At 33.4% G+C, this 19187-nt stretch overlaps 1 protein-coding gene across 4 annotated transcripts in view; it reads right to left on the bottom strand.

Annotated features, from left to right (window-relative positions):
* LOC143256592 (sodium channel protein para-like) overlaps window positions 1-19187 on the bottom strand; it is a 174903-nt gene that overhangs the window by 20569 nt on the left and 135147 nt on the right. For 2 of the 4 annotated variants that reach the window (XM_076514020.1, XM_076514011.1), the window contains exons 18-25: window positions 17681-17842; window positions 15912-16101; window positions 13954-14054; window positions 12742-12946; window positions 11862-12118; window positions 10159-10332; window positions 9082-9204; window positions 5562-5825 (exon numbers count right to left, since the gene is read on the bottom strand). In XM_076514020.1, the coding sequence (XP_076370135.1) occupies window positions 5562-5825; window positions 9082-9204; window positions 10159-10332; window positions 11862-12118; window positions 12742-12946; window positions 13954-14054; window positions 15912-16101; window positions 17681-17842 (1476 nt within the window). Of the gene's footprint in view, window positions 1-5561; window positions 5826-8337; window positions 8461-9081; window positions 9205-10158; window positions 10333-11861; window positions 12119-12741; window positions 12947-13953; window positions 14055-15911; window positions 16102-17680; window positions 17843-19187 lie in introns of all 4 variants that reach the window. The other 2 variants (XM_076513991.1, XM_076514001.1) reach the window with 2 other exon arrangements.

The raw sequence follows: 19187 nt of genomic DNA, 5'->3' as shown, positions 1-19187 counted from the left end.
ATGATCCAGGGCAAGAGATATGACATACAGTACAGCAGTTAACACAGAAGCTGTAGAAAGGATTCTGCGCACAACCACCGAACCATAGCAAATCATAGCAGAGCCCACTGAATTAGCTGATTTGGAACCATCTGTATAAATGGGAACGGAATGATTGTTTGAAAGATGTTCATTAAATAAATGACGGTACTTCCAATCTGGAGTATCTTCCTTTTTCCGATGACTGAAAGAAAGGTCACATTTGGGGGCTGTAATAAGCCATGGTGGGATGGGCTGACCTGTGGAATCTGCAATGTTATCCAAGGACAGACCCAAGTCATCCAATTGTGCCTGGATGCGAAGGCCAAACGGAGCAATGGCAGATCATCTGTTCTGAAAAAGTACAGCCCACTGAGGAAGGAAAACACATCCCCAGGTGGGATGCTTTGGTAAGGAACAAAGTTTTGAAGAATATAGTAAAGATAGTTGCAAACGGCAAAGGTGCAGAGAAGGTTCATGAGATTCAACGTATAAGCTTTGAACTGGAGAGGTGCGGAAAGCCCCAGTGCAGAGTTGAAGTCCTTGGTGATGAATGGGGTCTAACATCTTTAAGGCCGAGGGTCTGGCAGAGCCATAGACCATTGATCCATAGTCGAGTTTTGATCGAATAAGAGCACGATATACCTTTAACATAGAACATCGATCTGCTCCCCAACTGGTAGTAGAGAGGACACGGAGGATGTTCAATGCTCTTGTGCATTTGACATGTAGCTGCTTTAAGTGTGGTATAAAGGTTAGCTTTCGGTCAAAGATAAGTCCCAAGAACTTGGTCTCAGGGACCACTAGCAGCAAAACTTCACCGATATGAAGTTCAGGATCAGGGTTAATACCCCGTTGGCAGCAAAAGTGCATGCAAACAGTTTTAGAGAGAGAGAAATTAAAGCCATTCGCCATTGTCCACTTCAGTACACGAATGAGGGCAGTTTGTAGTTCCTGCTCAATATATCTCATGTTCGACGACTGACATGAGATGTGAAAGTCGTCGACACAGAGCCCATTCGCAATAGTGAGAGGGAGTTATTCAGTGATGGCATTTATCTTTATACTGCAAAGTGTGACACTCAATACACAGCCCTGAGGGACTCCAAGTTCCTGTACAAAAGAACGGGAAAGTGTCGAACCCACACGAACTTGGAATCTCTTGTCCATTAAAATTTTTTTAATAAACATGGGTAAATGGCCACGTAACCCATATGCATGGAGGTCTCGCAAAACGCCATACCTCCATGTTGTGTCATAAGCCTTCTCAATGTCAAAGAATATTGATACAAGATGTTGGCGTTTGAGAAAGGCTTCTCTGATTGATGTTTCAAGTCGAATTAGGTGGTCTGTGGTGGAGTGCTGTTGTCGGAACCCACACTGGGTGGGCGAGAGGAGGTTGTTTGATTCGAGGAACCAAACAAGACGAGCATTTCCTATCAAATCTAAGGTCTTATGGAGACAGCTCGTCAAAACAATTGGACGGTAGTTTGAAGGAATCTTGGTATCTTTCCCTGGCTTAGAGAAAGGTAAAATAATAGCCTGGCGCCAGGCATCAGGAAAAAACATTCTCCTGCCAGATCCGGTTAAAGACAATTAGAAGGACATCAAGAGAAGCAGGAGATAGATGGTGCAGCATGTCATATTGTACATCATCAGGTCCAACAGATGTACTGCCAGACCGAAAAAGGGCCAGTTTGAGTTCTACCAGTGTAAAGGACAATTATAGTCAAAGAGACAGTCAGTTCGAAAGGAAAGAGGTGAATGCTCTGTCCAAGTCTTGAAGGCCAAGAAGGTGGAGGAACAAGCAGAAGTGCTAGATTTCCGGCAAAAGTTTCACCTAGAGTATCAGCGATGCTCCGGACATCAGCCACCTCCTGACCATCAGAGAGTAAGATCGAGAGGGGGACAGAATTGTAGTGCCCACTGACCTTTCGAATCCTGTCCCATATGATCTTGGAACTGGTGGTAGAAGGTGTGCTTGTTGTGAACTTAATCCAAGATTCCTTCTGGCTTTGATGTCTTACCCACCTAGCATGTGCACGGGCCCGTTGGAAAGCAACCCGGTTTGAAAGTGTGGGATATCTACGAAAAGTATCCCAGGCCTGTTTTTGAGCCGTCCATGCTTAGTGGCAAGCAGGATTCCACCACAGACGAGGATATCGTGAAAAACGTGTCGAGGTTTTAGGAATACACTGAGCAGCTGCTTGTATACTACAAGCAGTTAGAGGTGCCACACAGTCGTCTATTGATGGCTGATTCACGATGGCAGGATCAAGTTCTGCGAGAGCAGTGAAAGTGGACCAGTCTGCCTGATCCAGCTTCCACCGGGGCACGCGGGAAGGGTGGCAACAATCATGTCCAGTCTCTCTTAAAAGTATAAGAAAATGATCACTGCCTAGTATCTACCCTCCATGTGTCAATCCTCCATGAAAAATGGGAGAATAATGAAGGGGAGCAAACTAAGAGATCAATAGCAGTAAAGGACTGACTAGGTGCATGAAAATAAGTGGAAGAACCAGTATTGAAAAGAGAAAAATTGTGATCAGAGAGCATATGCTCTACAGAGCGAATCCTCCCATCAATAACATCACTTCCCCAGAGGGGATGATGTCCATTAAAGTCCCCAATGAGTAGAAAGGGAGACAGCAACTGTCCAACGAGAGCATCAAGGTCTGATTGATCATATGTCTCTCCAGGGGACAGGTAAAGAGAACAAACAGTGATGGTATGACCCAAGGAAACATGGATAGCTACGCCCTCCAAGGGTGTGTTGAGTGACAGAGACAGGGTGGGTACATGCTGATCAATCAATAGTGCCACCCCTCCATCATACAGCCTGTCATTTCTGTACAGAGAAAACTGCCGAATGGTGACTGTATCAGCAGGTTTTAGAAATGTTTCTTGTAAGGAAAGACATACAGGATGGTAGGAAGCAATCACTGTTTTGATGTTATCTAGATTAGAACGTACACCTCGACAGTTCCATTGTATCAAGGTGGCCATTTTTAATGACGGGTAGGCGAATTGGCTGGAGAACCCTTCTTTTTTCCTTACTGTCCTTAGTCAGAGGAGGTCTATCAATCTCCATGGATTTTGCCCTGGGTCGATTGGGCAGGTCTTTGTTATTGGAAGGGGATTCCAGTGACTGAGGATGCGAACGAATGATTGTTTTGCCTCTTGGGGTGGAAGAAAAAGATGTATCAGAAGAAATGCCTGTATTTGAAACTGAATAATGTGGATCTTGAGGTTTGTTGAAATGTATGGGAGGAACATAGATGGGTGTAGAAGTCGATTCATCAACCTTTTTAACCATGGAGGTCAAAAGGCCTTTCATTTGTTTTGAAAACAATTCTCTTGGAGGCACAGAGAGATCTGTCTGCACTCCCACTGTAGTTGTGGAACGAAGTGCAGCAGCATATGTCCGAGATGGAGTGGTGGGCAGCAATTTCCGAGCCTCAGGATAACTAATGTTGTGAGTCGTTTTCAAATGCTGCACCTCTTTTTCCTTCAACCATTTTAGGCAAGAACGAAAGTAGGAAGGGTGAGAACCATTGCAGTTGAAGCAATGTGGGTCCATGTCACATTCATAGGCATCGTGGCCCTTGCCACCGCAACAAGCACATGTCGGGGAACCACGATATGATGTCTTTGAGTGGCCAAACCTCTGACATTGGAAACATTGGAGAGGGTTTGGAATGTATGGCCGTACCCTGCAAATTAGATAACCTGCCTTGATGGTGGCAGGTGCACGTGATGATGTAAATGTCAAAACGAGGGTATTTGTTGGCAGTGTAACTCCATCTTTGCGAGTGGAGATGCGCCTCACTGCAGGAACTCCTTGAGTGGAGAGACCAGCGAGAATCTCTGACTTGGGGACATTCTTCAAATCCCTCTCAACAATAACTCCTCGTGATGAATTCAAGGTAGCATGAGGGGTAACCTCAATAGGTATATCCCCAATTGCCGTTGAATTCAAGAGGAGTTCACTGTGGTGGGTTGTGGATGTTTCAACTAATATGTCTCCAGATCGAAGCTTCTTTACTGACTTGGGAGAGCCAGTAAGACCCTCTAGTCCCTTCTGAATAAAAAAGGGGGACAATTGCCCTAAAGGATTTTCTGAAAGAGAATGTATTATAAGAAAATGAGGTACGTGTGTTACAGATGTTGAAGATTGCTGTTCTGAGTATCCAAGACGTGGTCGCTTACCCATTGACTGTTTTTTTTTTTTTTTGTAGAGGATCCATAGGAAAAAGAAACAATTTCGGTACCCACTGACCCCACCCACCATGGAGCCCTACAAGGGGATGTACTACAATGTCATGCAAGGACAATGCAGCAATGCCAGGGTTTCATGAGCACTATACCCAAACACCAGCGTCAGGCACTATGTCCACAACACTCGTTGAGAACTTCCAACACTGGTACTTGGTTGACTCGAGCCCAAGTGGACCAGCCGATTGACCCAAGGGGGGCCACCCAAAGGCCGTCCGTCTACAGGAATTCAAGGCCAAAGTGGTGTGTTAGGGTTGGACTCCTCAACCACCAGGATCCTCTCGGGTTGCCACGCACGGCAAACACGTGGGTGGATGTTTAGATCCCAGAGAAGGTAACCAGACAGAACAGAACCTTCCCTGGGAGGTCCCCTCACCACGTACAGGAATTCACACCGAGGGGTCTTTTAATGGAACTCTTAAAGAAAGTATTATTATTGGTCTTTCATATGTGTACATAACATTGGTTATAGTTGGTGAAATATTCTATTTGTACCTATTAAATTAAAGGAACTACTTGCTGAAGTAGATCCACTGGACTTACTGAGAAATCATAGACACAGAATACTGTGTATAAGATGATGTGATTTCAACTCTCAAGTCATCTAGCTCCAGCTGATCCAGACAGACCAGTGGACCTATTATAAAGAAACTCTGGAAGAAATTCATTACACACACGCACTGTAAGTGACTACTCTGATGTAGTCTAAAAGTGTTTCTCTTTAACAAAGTATAATATCTGAAGACAGAAAAGTTAAAGTCTTTAATTGTATGGAAGATTTAATAAGGCTAGTAAAATATATTTGAATTGCTACTGTATTTATTGAAATATTTGATATTAAAATTGTATAATAAAAATTATAACTTAAGGAATTTCTTGTATTACTTTAATAGATGATATTCAATTTTATATTCATTTTGATTAACAAACATATTAGTATTCAAAATAAAGAGATTTATAGTTTTTATTCTGGATTATTTCAATATAACTGGAAATTTTATGTTGAGAAACTGATTAATAGCTTGTATTAAAAATTACTTTGTGCTTGTATTATGACTGTCTCTGAGTCAGTTCTTTATTCCACACACAAACTCTTCATGATCATAGATTGTGTGCTGAACCAATACTTGCATAATCTGGAATTAGAATAAATTCATTTTGTAATTTGTATGAAGCTGAACCTAATTTCTAGGCTTATCATCCACCTGTTATTTATAATTACTAAAATAATACCATAGTTTAGAGAAAGTTAAACTCCTTCAACTTACCACTTGAAAAAGTGCAAGATAAGCATTGAGTACATTATCAAAATTGATCATTGGATTTTTCCACCTTAGATTCTTTGTTTTACAAGCAGCTTCTGTAGGTACATATGAACTATTAATTCTGGTTCCATTGACATCAACACAATGATAGAACTTTCCACCAAATGTTTGAACTCCCATGATGGAGAAAATGAGCCAAAAAATTAAGCAGACCAGCAATACATTGAAAATGGCTGGGATGGCTTGGATTAGAGCGTTTACAACCACCTGGCAACATAATAAATTATATGTCACTTTTTAATTGTTTATTTAGAAGTACATAAAGAATAAATTAGATTATGAAAGTTAAGGAACTAATAATTACTATTTCAAATTTATATTTATACAATTTCTTAAATAATAGGATGCCAATTAAACAAACCAGGTTAAACATACAATTAAAACTTGTTCTTCTAAAGATCCAGTTGCTCATTCATTAAAAATTTAACATTGTAAATTTTTTTTATACATACCAGTTAAAAGTGATTATTTGAAAAGAAAGATTCTTTCCTGCTTTATTAGAAATTTCAATAATTTTTAGCAGTTTAATAAAATACATTACAGTATAATAGAATAATTCAGTCAAACATTCAACGTCTTAAGTAAAGAGCACTTGAAGCTAATAAGGCAGTATGAAATGAATGTTGCCAATAAATCAAATAATGAAGCTTTAAAGTAATTTCATATTAAGTACAAATTTAATACACATACAGCATAGAATTCTGTAACACAAGTAGAAAATTTTGTCCTTTATAAAAGGGTTATAAAAACGTTAATCATAATATCCCACCCATACATAAAATAGCAACAGAAGGCAACTGAGAAATCAATCCTAGTTATCTGATAAATTGTTTTTAAATGCATTGAAACAACTTTATTAAACTCTTAATTTTTTATATGTACAAGCTATATCACATTGCAGAGGAAGAGTTAAAAAAAAAGAGAAGGAAAAATTAAAGTTTTAGCAGAAGAAAGGAAGGTTGTACTTAGAGAAATTAGAGCTTGATGAATAGTAATTTCATTGACAGTTTGAAATACTATTTGACAGCAGCAAGCAGTTCTTAAAACTGGCCAGTTGTAGGGTAATTTAATGCTAGGAATTACACAAAAGAAGAATAATCATTAACTAAGACCATTTCAGAAGTCTTTCCACATACAATTAAAATCAAAATTTGGCTAAAGCCAGATTTAATACTATGTGCTATGGTTATAATAGATGCAACTAGAATTTCAGATAAAAGTTTCAGAATTGCAACTTTCCAAAAAGACGAAAAAATTAAATCTAGAAACTCATTTAGCATCTCATAAATAATATTTTCATTTTTTGTCTCTGAAAGCTATAAATACATGAAATTACACTTTCAGAATATTTCAGAATTGCATGGCATATTATTTGCTTACATGTGTTGTCTGAGATTTCTGTTTATAGTATATTGTGATGACATATTGGGTCCAGTTTAATCAGTTTTAGTTTTTATAAGATATTTATTAATGTTTTACTCTTTAATCTTTGACCAACTCTAGCTTATTATCAAAAGTATGTAGCAAATCTGTGTCAAATATATTTTTTCATTAGAGAAGACAAGCTCATTTCTAAGATAAGAGTTATTCCATAGGTTTATTATTTTTGTATTTTAAAATATTCTTGTATTTGTTTTTAGAACAGATTATATACATAAAAATTCTAAGATTTATATTAAATTTAACTTGGCATAAAAACATGGAGAGACTACATATTCATGCTGGGCTGTAAAAATTACACAAAAGTACCAATGAGAAATTTAGTTTAATACACATGCAGCATAGAATTCTATGATGCAAGTAGAAAATCTTGTCCTTTATAAAGGGAGAAACACTGTTGTGTGTTATAATGGCAACTTAACTTTAGCTATATATATATAGTGTGATTTAAATTAATATTTGTCATCCTTGAAAAGAAAAGTAATGCAGACATGAAATGATGTTTACTTTTGGTTAAGTTATTACCAGTTTTAAGTTTCTATAGCTATTATCTAAAACTACATGCAATTTACACAGTCATGCAACACAGAACAATACAAGAATAGCAAGCTGGGCTTACCTCACATATGTATAAGAAGTACCAATGGCCTACGTAAAACCAAATGAAAATGTTTACCTTACCTCATAACATGAAAAGTTGAGTATAGCATTTCAGAGGCAAAAACTTTGCTCAAAGTAAGACAATGCTTCTGATCAAATAAAAACCATCTGAAATGAAACAAAAATAAAACAGCATGCAAGAAAAACAAAACTAAAACAGAAATTAAAATGTATTCCTGAATTGTCAGGCATTTACATACTTTAATTAATTACTTTTTAAAATACTCTTATAGGTGCAGATAAAATAAAACGTCTATGAAAGCTAATTACATTTTTAACGAATTAAAAAAAAATATACCTCTATTCCATTTTTAACAGGAATTAATTTTCAAACAGAAATAAGAGCTGTCAAATGTGAAATAAAATAACTGTGTAAGTCTTTGTACGTGAAATACTTATCAAATTTAGAGATATATCTTGTACAGATTAGTGCAACAAACACTTCTAGGCACTTCATTTTACCCCAAACAAAAGGAATTAGTTTAAATAACTAATACTATAATTTCATAATCATAAATAACATACTCATATAAAATTACCGTAGTTTAAAATTCCTCTGAACAGTTGTACAATTCCACATGTTTGGGGCAAATCCTACCTGAATGATAGTGAAACTTACCCTCATTCCTTGAGAGCGTGAAAGGGCTCTCAAAGGTCGCAGAGCACGCAGAGTTCGCATAGTCTTGAAGGCTTGGATTTTTCCCACCCCTGCTGTTGTAGCTATAAGATTGATCACAGAAACCTAGCAGGGTAGAAAGGCACCTTCTTTAAAGCCTTTTACTGGTACTTACTCTAATAGTCTCTACTGTGAGGCACAAAGTGGGAGCACCTTAAGCTCCAAATGTAATAGATTCCATCCTGCCAAATGCCACAAAACACTGCTTTGTGTCAATTAGGAAAAGAATGCTTACACAATAATAAAAAATAAATAAATAAATAAAGGCTAAACACAAAGTTACCAATAAAAAAAAAGCTTTATAAAAAGTTTGAGAATGAAGCTTATGGTATATCAAGACATAATTAGGCTAAAGTTTTATCTCATTTGATTTAAGAAAACAGGTTGTTTGTGTGGCAAAAGCAAGACTGACATAGTACTTTCATCCCTGGACAAAGGGACATCAACAGCTAGATGAACTGACTTCACCAAATCCACAGACAAACAAGCACAATATCTATGACAGTGATTCATTAATGTAGTCAACAGAGAAAGCCAACATTTTGTGTGTTTGGTCCTGCTACACAATTCGTATTGTAGTTAAAAATAGGTATGGTGCTATCTGGTAAATCATTAGTTGGTCTCTTACTGACTACATTCTTGCCACAAGCAACAGACATCAATTAAAAGAGTGTCAAAGCTACTTACTCTCATCCCCTCCAGCCGTGACATGGCTCGAAGGGGGCGAAGTGCTCGTAGGGTTCGCATTGTTTTAAATGCAGGAATGTTGCCATAGCCTGCTAAACCAACAGCCAGATTAAACATGGACACCTGAGATGTGTTGGGTGAAGTAGGAGTGGCAGCAAACAGGAAGCAAAAGGAAAAAAGAAGACCCAGAGGGATTAGTTTGTTGCAGGTGCTTGGGACAGGACTGGGATAAAGGTGAAGGGTTAAAAGGTTACTTTCTTCTGCCAAGAACTGGTACTCCATATTAAATGTGAAAACAGAACAGGTGACCACATTCCTTTTTCATTCAAACTTAAATCCACAATCAGAGTTTCATTTAGAAAAGCTATCGATTTGAATATTTTTAGAGAGAGTGAGTTGATATCTTGGATTAGAGTGACCAACACAAAACACCAACTATTCGGTTTTCACTGGAGTACATTTTTATGCTATAGCCTCAAGAAGGTTATACATAGTGCATCTTTAGAAAATACCAGCAAAACTTATACTTTGTGCTTAATCTAATAGTGTGAGCTTGCATGTGTGTGAACACAGTGACAAAACTACTTGAGTTTCACCCTTTTATCTAAGCTAAATATAGTAAGAAATATAAAAAGTTTTAAAAGTTGGCTTAATGTTCTTATACCTTTAGTGTAGGTAATAATGGCGAGCTTTCAGTGTTTCTAAATAATTTTTTACAGAAGCTTAAATGAAACTCTGATTATGCGATGAAATTTACATAAAAATTTCATAAAACTATAAAATAAGTTTAATATACAAAAATAAAATTCATATTACTTTAATGTGACAATTACACTTTTTATCTATCTACAGCTAAACAAAATTGGAATTATATATATTTATTAGCACTGATAATCATAAGGCTTTAAAAATCTTATTATTATGATACTTTTCAACTAAATAGTTTAATAACTGAAACACATTCTATAATTTATTATTAAAAGAATGAATAATATACATAACGACTCGAATCTTCTAGTGATTTAAAAGAACTATGTAGTTTTGCTCATAAGACAAAAATTATCATCACTTGCTTACCAACACTATTATAAAATCCAACCAGCACCAAGCATTAGTAAAGTACTTTTTGAAACCAAATGCTAACCACTTAAGTAACATTTCAAAAAGAAAGATGACTGTAAAGAATTTGTCTATAATGACCAAAACTTCTTTGAGTGTAGGCTGGGTTTTCAGGTGTACATCTTCCAATGCCTGTGGAAGATGAAATGAAACCAGAAATAAATTTTTGATTAATTAGCACGTTATTCACAGATAATTTTAGAGAAAGAATTATGAAAGAATCAAAACAAATTACTTTTGGGTTTGGAAATTTGAAAATAAAACCTATATGTTTACTACAAATTTGAAAAACAATATTTCAGAACATTATGTTAATAAAACACATTTGTTAAATATTTTCTTTGCATGAAGTTTCACTAGCTTCAGCTGTTTTTAATATGATTATTCAGTAAATAAATGATAAATATTATCTACATAATCATTTATTTAATAACAAAATCACAATTATTTTGTGTTTGTGTGAGAGAGAAATAATGTACGACTTTGATGTAGGTTAACTCTGGGAGTCAAAAATTGAAAAAAAAAAGTATTTTTATAATTCATTCAGTTTACCTTTACTTGTCATGATGTGTCAAGAAAAAATAATAATTTTACAATTAATAAAAATTTTACATTCTTCTCAATTTATTTTGTCACCAGTTAATGTTGAATGGTTTATATTTCTGTATGCTTAAAACTCATACTTCAATACCTGAAATGTCCAAAGGTGATATCATACATTACTGTTTAAGAAACTTATAGAAGATATGTGTGTGTTTTAAAGAAAAAGCACATATGTTCTGGTCATCGAGAGTAATTGAGCCCCTCGTTTAATTTTGTAAGTTCATAGACTTTCTGCTGTTCCATTAGGGGACATTTGAAGAAGGAGAGTATCAGTCTTTAAAAAGTGGGGACAAACAATTTTTGATAATGAGCATTGTTTTAAATAAATGTATTATTACAATTCAATCACTTATAAAACAACATGTTGAAGGTTGATGCATTACAACAGATGATGAACTAAATTCATTTATGTTAATAGCAAAAAACATAATTCAGGTAATTTGACTTTTAATCAATAAGTTTAATTGTAGAAAAGGTAATTTTAGTTCACTTTGATTTGTATTTAATGGCTTTGTTTAGAGATTACAAAATTTTGCATAGCAACTTATATCCATCATCAGTTGAGAAAGGCAATATGACTAAATTTGAACATAAAAGAAAAATATGCTTTGTTTTTCTCAATCTATTTGTTCTCCAATCATTAAAAGACAACATTATTTATAAATTTTATTACTTAATTACTATTTTTCTAGAGTAATAGATGTAACAACAAAGGAGATGAAATTGTGAAATTGAAGAAAGGTGATTTTCTCAAGCTTTGGAGTGCATAAATTTTGGAGAAACTAATTATGCTGATCAGACATACAGTTTATCCCACTTACTTACCAGTTTCCATTTTACATTATACACCACACACATTACATTTTATCCTAAAAATAACTTGTTTACTTCTCTGCTTTTAAATTAGAAGTAATCATAAAGCAGGATGAAGTTATAGATTGAAAATAGTGTGCATTCGTTTGTATTTGACATTTTCATCCTTTTATACTAACTGTAACTCTGTGGTTGATTTTGTTTTAAATAAAATAAGGGATTATTAGTACACACCTAAAACTTACCAATGCAAGGCTACTCAACATGATCATAGTGATTACAACTGTTTCAAAGTACTTGTTCTCAACTATCCAGTAGCTCTTTGCACGTAACAGTTTGTAATATTGCCATAAAGGGGAGTCAGTATCACCATTGCAATAGGAGAAACGTGAATAACAACAGTCTGGACAGCAGTCAGCTGGATGTTCACTAATAATAATACCTTCATCCTCAATCTTTTCAATGTCTTCAGAATCAAGAATTTCACCTTCTTCTAAATGTCCTAATAGTTAAAAAGCAATAAGGGCCTTTAGTGCATTCAAAACCATGTTTTATAAATGAAATTTTCAGCACCAAGTGTTCTAACTTTATGTAATTGAAAATTAACCAGTTCATATATTTCTTTACCTGACAATTCCTAACTTATTTTTTCAAACTTTCAAAGAACCTACTATTAGAACCAGTTAGAATATATGCAAAAAAACCTTAATCTTCACAAGACTCATAAATAAAATTCACAAATAAAATTAAAAATAATGTTGCCCATCATGATTTCATGTGTTAAGTACTGAAAAGTTTCGACCAGTTTTTCATTTACTATCTATAAGTTTTATGAAAGTGTTTTTATGATGTTTTAAGTACAATTAATTCCTTATATTTGTAAAAGAACTCAGTACAATGTCTGAAAACCAAACAAAACAATAAATAGTTCATAACTAATACTTTCAAGATAAAGAAAGAAAATTAGGTTTCTATATATAAACATAGAAACTAAGCAGCACTTAAATAAAGGTGTTTTTATTCCACTTATGTTTATGTATGGACCAACAGGAAATAGCAGTAAAGAAATGTATGGTTCATTTCTTGTGCCTACACCAAAACTATCTCTTATGAATCCTTCCTTACCTTGACTGTATTCATCATCATCTTTGCTACTTTCCTTCCTTTCATCATCACTACACATAGATTGTGACATGTTACCAAGCTCTATATCTGAGTTGCTGACAACAAATACTTCAGCCTTACAGTCCATCTGACTGTGGTTTGGTTTCTGACCTAGTATATCAGATTCCCTTAAAGTACATGATCTGTTTCCCATAGCTTCATTTTTCTAAAAATTGGAATATTAGAATTCTTAAAAACAATTATTAACGCCTGTTTTTGTTCATAATAATAACATATCAGTATTATAAAACACAATAACAAATGTATATCCTAAGAAAAAACTCCCGAGATTTATATGATGAAATCCAAAGTTTGAAAAACAAAATATGTTAATGGTATTGTTAACAAACTTTTTAACTGAAATTTGCAAAATTATCTTAATACATACTTAGGTATATGCAAAACTGTTCTTATATTATTCAAGAATGACATTTTAAAACTTAATAGGGAGTATAAAACCTATAAAGAAGTAATTACTCTTGAATCGAGAGATGGAAACTTTTGACAGTTGAAAAATACCAAAATACTTGACTGCTTAAGAACATTAAAAGACTTCAAAAGAGAAGTATTATAAACAGTATGAAGAAAAAAAGGTAAGATAAAAACAGTATAATAAAATGCAATGCAACCTCTTAACCTTTATAACCTTGCATATGATCATGATCATGCTTATGCTAAAATATTATAATATCAAAACAAACTACATATAAACAATGAATGTTTTTAACACTTAAGTGTGCAAGAAGAGAATGCTTTATCCTATTAATTCATATTATTTTGATAATGTTATAAAAAAAATGCTGTGAGCTCTGTACATAGAAAAAGAATACCAGAACTTTAAGTTAAACAGTATGGAATGAGACAAACATAAAACTAATAAACTGCTATTAAAGAGGATAGTCAGATGCCTTAACAGCATGTTTAGTAAACAAATATAAACTTTAGCAAAAATTACACTATAATTCTAGATAATATTCCCAAAGTATTAAGTAAGAAATATATAATGTTTTTATATGTAGCAGTAACAAAATAGCAAATTCAAGGTGACATTTGTCAACTTTTTTAGAATTAAATTATAATCAGAATTTATATAAAAATAAAAGCGACAAATATTTTCATATAATTATTTTACAGTTGAACAATCACTGTAATAGAAGCAAAAACTGAAACTACCTTCACCATTTTGTTATTTAAGATGTCTATCTTTGAGCCAACAGGCACAGAGTTCACCATAGGTTTGCTATTCATCCTAAGTTTTACTGCCTGGCCATCTTCTGAGTGTTTTGCAAAAACATAAAACCAAATTATTGGTTATATTCATATACCATAGTTAAACATTTCAAAATTTAACCATTTAACAAGAAGTAAGCATAGAAACTTTAATAGTAATTGTAGCTGTAATAAAATATAGAAAGGATTAAGGTTGTAGCTCTTTAAAATAAAAAGTAGAAAGGACAAATTCATAACAATATCTAATTATACATAGCTCCTTTGAATAGAACTAGTTCAATTTTTTTAGGCATATAAGAACATCAGCCTACTGTTTGGGTATTTTATGCTGTGTTTACATATACGAATACTTACTACTTTTAGAAACAGGTAATAGTTAACAATTTATAACAATGAAAATGCATTTGTGATAGGTACTTGTTTTCTCTTACCCAAAGCTATTTTGATTTTAGTTTTTCCTTCTTAGCATTATTAAAAGTTTCAACAGTACACCAGTCTATTATACCTCTTCATTTTTGTACCACTGCAGTAACATATGCTAATCATGTGACTACTCTCTTCCTATCGCATTGCATCATTATAACCAGCACAAGTAGCTCTACCACTGAAGCACAATCTTCACTTTCAATATTTGACAGATACAAACCAGAAACCAGCAAATCAGTGGGAAGCAAGTGGATGAAAGAGGGTAAGTACCTATCAGAAATACTTTTCAGTGTTAGAAAATGTTAACTTCCAAAATATTACCCTCTCCACTCACCTAAAGCTAGAATCCTGCATTGCAAAGATAGAGGGGCTGGTAAAGACACAAAAGTAATAAAAAAGTAGAGAAAAATTGCTGTGAAACAATAGGTGTGCCACAATTATAAAAAGAAGCACAACTATGTGGTATAGTATTACTTTTGGAACAGGTATGCTCTTTGCCCAATAACAAAGTAAGACACATGGGGCAGAACATAATAGACAGGTACCAGATCGTGTAAGACAAATATTATTTTGAACAGTAAATAGTGTGTAGAGCATCCATTTGTGTAAAAAGGATCAGAACATGATACAATAAATTGTATTTGGATTTCAAAAAATTGCTTGAACTTTCAAGAAGTAATCTGATATAAGAATATGTGGCTTGGGCTAAAAACCTGTAAATGTGTATAAATAGCCCAACTGCAGTCCACCCAGGTAGAAAACATAAACATCCAAGGGAAGAACCTTTGGATATGACAAATTATGCCAACTGTGATACATAGATAAAAAACAACAATCAAAGTACCTTGCATAAGTTTATAAGATCAAGAAGGGCAGTTCAGCTGGGAAAAAATATCCAGGAGAAATGCCTTAGATAATATGGAGTATGCCAAGTGCAGTCCATCTGTAAAGGAAAGAACTAAAGTCTATGCTTCCCCAGCAAACATCATCAGCCATTAGATCATGGTATCAGTGTCAGAGCCTTTGTGTACTTATGGTGAGAATTTTATCATCCACCATAATGAATCTCGAATTTATATGAACAAAGTATAATTTGTAAAACATAACCATTTAAAAAATAATGTAAATTAAACATAAGAAGTTGAAGTTTGAAATTGAAACTGACATAAAATTATTTTTTTTCAGTCACATGGAGTAGGAATTAAAACACACATGTATACACTAAAATATCAATTGAGGAAGTTGGGATTGTGCTGCCAGTAAAGATAGAGGTTAGTCATATGATCAGCAAAGGTTGCTGCAACGATACAAAATTGAAGGGTATAATAGACTGGTGCATTATTAAAAATGTTAGCAATGTGTAGAGGGCAAGTCAAGGTCAAGATAGCTTTGGATAAAAGGAGATAGTATTATTTTGTAAATTAATATACTTATTGGTATTAAAAAACAAAATGATGATGCATCCAGAACCATACCATGAACTGCGACATCTAAACCATCTCCAACTATAATACCCATCTTTGTATGTTCACTTGGATATTTGTTGTCCTTCATGAGAATTTGGCCATCAATTAGTAGCCCTTCTCTAGGAAAAGTTTCTTCTCTCTCTTCTTGAATATTTGTTGTGTGGTCTGCAATTTGATTATTTACTTTTGGCCTTAAAAGCTAAAGTAGGGAAGGAAAAGTTTAAGATTAATGATTAATTCAAATACTTGGATTGCTGTTTCATGTTGTAAAATAAGACATTTTCAGAGCTGTTAGAGCTAAATAAATGATTTAAAAATACAGAATATATATATATATATGAGCCCCTAATATATATATATGTGTGTGTGTGTGTGTGTATGTATGTGTGTATTGTAAGTTACTTTAAATACATAATTAAGTTTAAATTTACTTGGTAGTATATTAACACTAATCTGAGTTCACTAAATCTGAAGGCAATGTAAATTATTTTACAAGCTGTTGGTGTATAAATAATTTTTAGTGTATTAGAAAGCTTAATTCGTTACAACCACTTAGAAATTTTCTGCCAATTTTAAATAACCTAAATTAAATTATTAATAAACTTTTAACTGTATAGGTCACTACTAAATAGTAAGTGACATGCAGCTAGTACTTTAGAATAAGCTACAAGTGCCACTGGTGAACAGTTAACTTAAACATATGAAATCAAGAGTTAGTAGAGAGTTAAAAAGATTAACAGTGAATAGTAGAGTTATTCCAGTCCCAGGGGTAATCATGTATGTATGGACTACATAATATCAGTTAACTATAAAATGCAACTTTCCAAACCTTCATTGTAAAGTTTCAAATGCACTCTGAAAAGTCAATTTGGTGAGCTTTTGTATGAGCCTCTTAATACCCCCAGGCCTGGAGGATAATCCTCCCTTCCTTTATCGGCAGCCCTGATGTAAAGCATGGTTAAACCATTCAGTTCAAAATTGAACAGCATCTTACACATATAAAGGTAGTAGTAAATGTTTAGTAATATACAAGAGGCAAAGTTAGCATACGTTTCAACAACTAGTAACAAGCAACTTACATTGGTAAATTTGGGAGCAAACTGAGAGCTAAGCAAATGAGTAACAACAAGGTTGTACATGTTTCAACTAGATAGATCAATCACGAAATAGCAACTTATACAAGAATAGTTAGTGGTAAACTATCAGCTATTCAGATGAATAGTAAATGTTTCAACAAGAAAAATCAATAGTGACATAGCAAGTTAAATAGGTGAAGTTAGTTGTATACATAGTAAAATTATTACAAGATTCAACTATACATATGAGGTATGGTAAATAATTTGTTTAACTGCATAGTAAAAGAACAATACTTAAGTATAGTTTTATTAGTGGACATTAATTTACATAGATAAAGTTTGCACTTAATAGTTAGCTGCTCACATCAGTTGTGGAGAAAGTATAATTTTTAGCTAATGTTTCGTGAATGTACACTTCAAACAATTATCTGTAACACTGAGTGATAATCTGAAAGACTGAATAAATGGAAATTAAGATATCTCTATATAATAATTTATGATTATGTGTAACGTGAATAATTACACTGAACTACTTGATAATGTACTGATATAAAATATAAACACCTTATTCACAAGTAAACGTATCTGAGGTGAATTTATATTGATAATGATTTACCTTACCAATAAAACTTGAAATGTATGCAATACATATATACACTAATGAACTTCATTCATATAAGGAAAAACATCAGATAAACTCACCTTTAGAACAGTTAACATTTTGCTCTTTATCCATGCTGATGCTCTATGAAATCTATCAATAGCTTCCTGTAGTTTTTTAGTGTCTGCACTCTCTGAAGTTGGTTGAGAGAGGTTTGAAGCACCAAAAGAGGAAAGCAACAAAGCCAGAAATAGATTCAAAACCTAATTTCATAAAAAAATTACAGTAAATAAGCACCAATACTGTAAAAATTATGTGAAGATATCATAACACAATGTTTAAAGTAGTAATAGAAAATAACCTGAATGTATCCAACTACCCATGAATATTATATAGTTAGAAAAGTGGTGGTTCATGTCAAAAAAATTATTTTTGTTACTTTTGCTAATTCAACAGAGTAATAAATATATTCATACATGTCACTATAACTTGATGTATGCTATACGTTGCCAATTATGTGGCAGAACAACTGAATTAGAGCACACTGCTTCAGCAAACAGATGAAAAATTGACTTGTAACAGATTATAGGTAATGTTGGGGATTAGCTACAAAGTTAATGACTTACAAATTGATTGAAAAAAGTAATTAATTATTAATCAATGATTGACTAGTGAGATTTTTAATATTTTAAATAAAATCAGAATATATATACAAAGCTCAGATATTTGTTGTATTTATTTTATTACAGACTTATATGGTAGTATGGAGAAATGATCTGATATAGATTAAAACATTGTTTTGTTTGGATTTCAATACACGGTATCTTTAAAAATGCGTTTTTGACATAATCAAAATTAAACTTAGCTGTAGAAATGTATATCAAACGTTATGGATATATTCACTCTAAATACAAACAGAGAAACATGAATTGTAATTACAGATGTTTTGTTGTGAATCTTCCTTTGAAGTGGATATTTTGAGATAATGTGATATTTTAAATGAGCATATAAAATCCTGATTGACTTGATGGATGAATCTAAATACCAGTCAATTGTTGACAAAATCAAGTTATCAGGACAACATTGCTTGTTTATTAATCTTGTATAGTATATTACCTTGTCCACAAATGTAAAATCTAACAGTTCAAATATAAACGTTTATAATTCTTAGAGCATTTTTCCAAGTAAATGTTAATTTATTGATTTATACAAACTTTCAGGGCCATTATTGGAACCTTTATTAGACAAGTGTTCACAGTTGATTGTGTTTAAAACTGATAAAGCTATTTTATATTATTAAGCAACTTTTACCAAACATTCCAAATGCTTCTTTTTGACCTAACTGAAGAAGAGGGTACAATCAAAATTTTCAGATTCAACATTACACAGCTACGATAAAATTTAAACATATTTTTCATAATAATGGTACCAGTACACTAAATAACTTTTATTTAGTTAAATAATGTACTTAAGAACACAGAATAATATGCACAAAGCAAAAAATATCATATAACAGAGCCAAAAGATTGCACATATAAATTTCTTAATATTTACATGATGCTTCTCATAATGTTAAATATCTTCCCTCAAGTTGGGAGTTATAAATGT

Source organism: Tachypleus tridentatus, chromosome 1 (genome assembly GCF_004210375.1).
Source record: "Tachypleus tridentatus isolate NWPU-2018 chromosome 1, ASM421037v1, whole genome shotgun sequence".
NCBI classification, from domain to species: Eukaryota; Metazoa; Arthropoda; class Merostomata; order Xiphosura; family Limulidae; genus Tachypleus; species Tachypleus tridentatus.
Note: the sequence above shows the minus strand (reverse complement) of the source record. Positions and strands in the feature narration are given on the sequence as shown.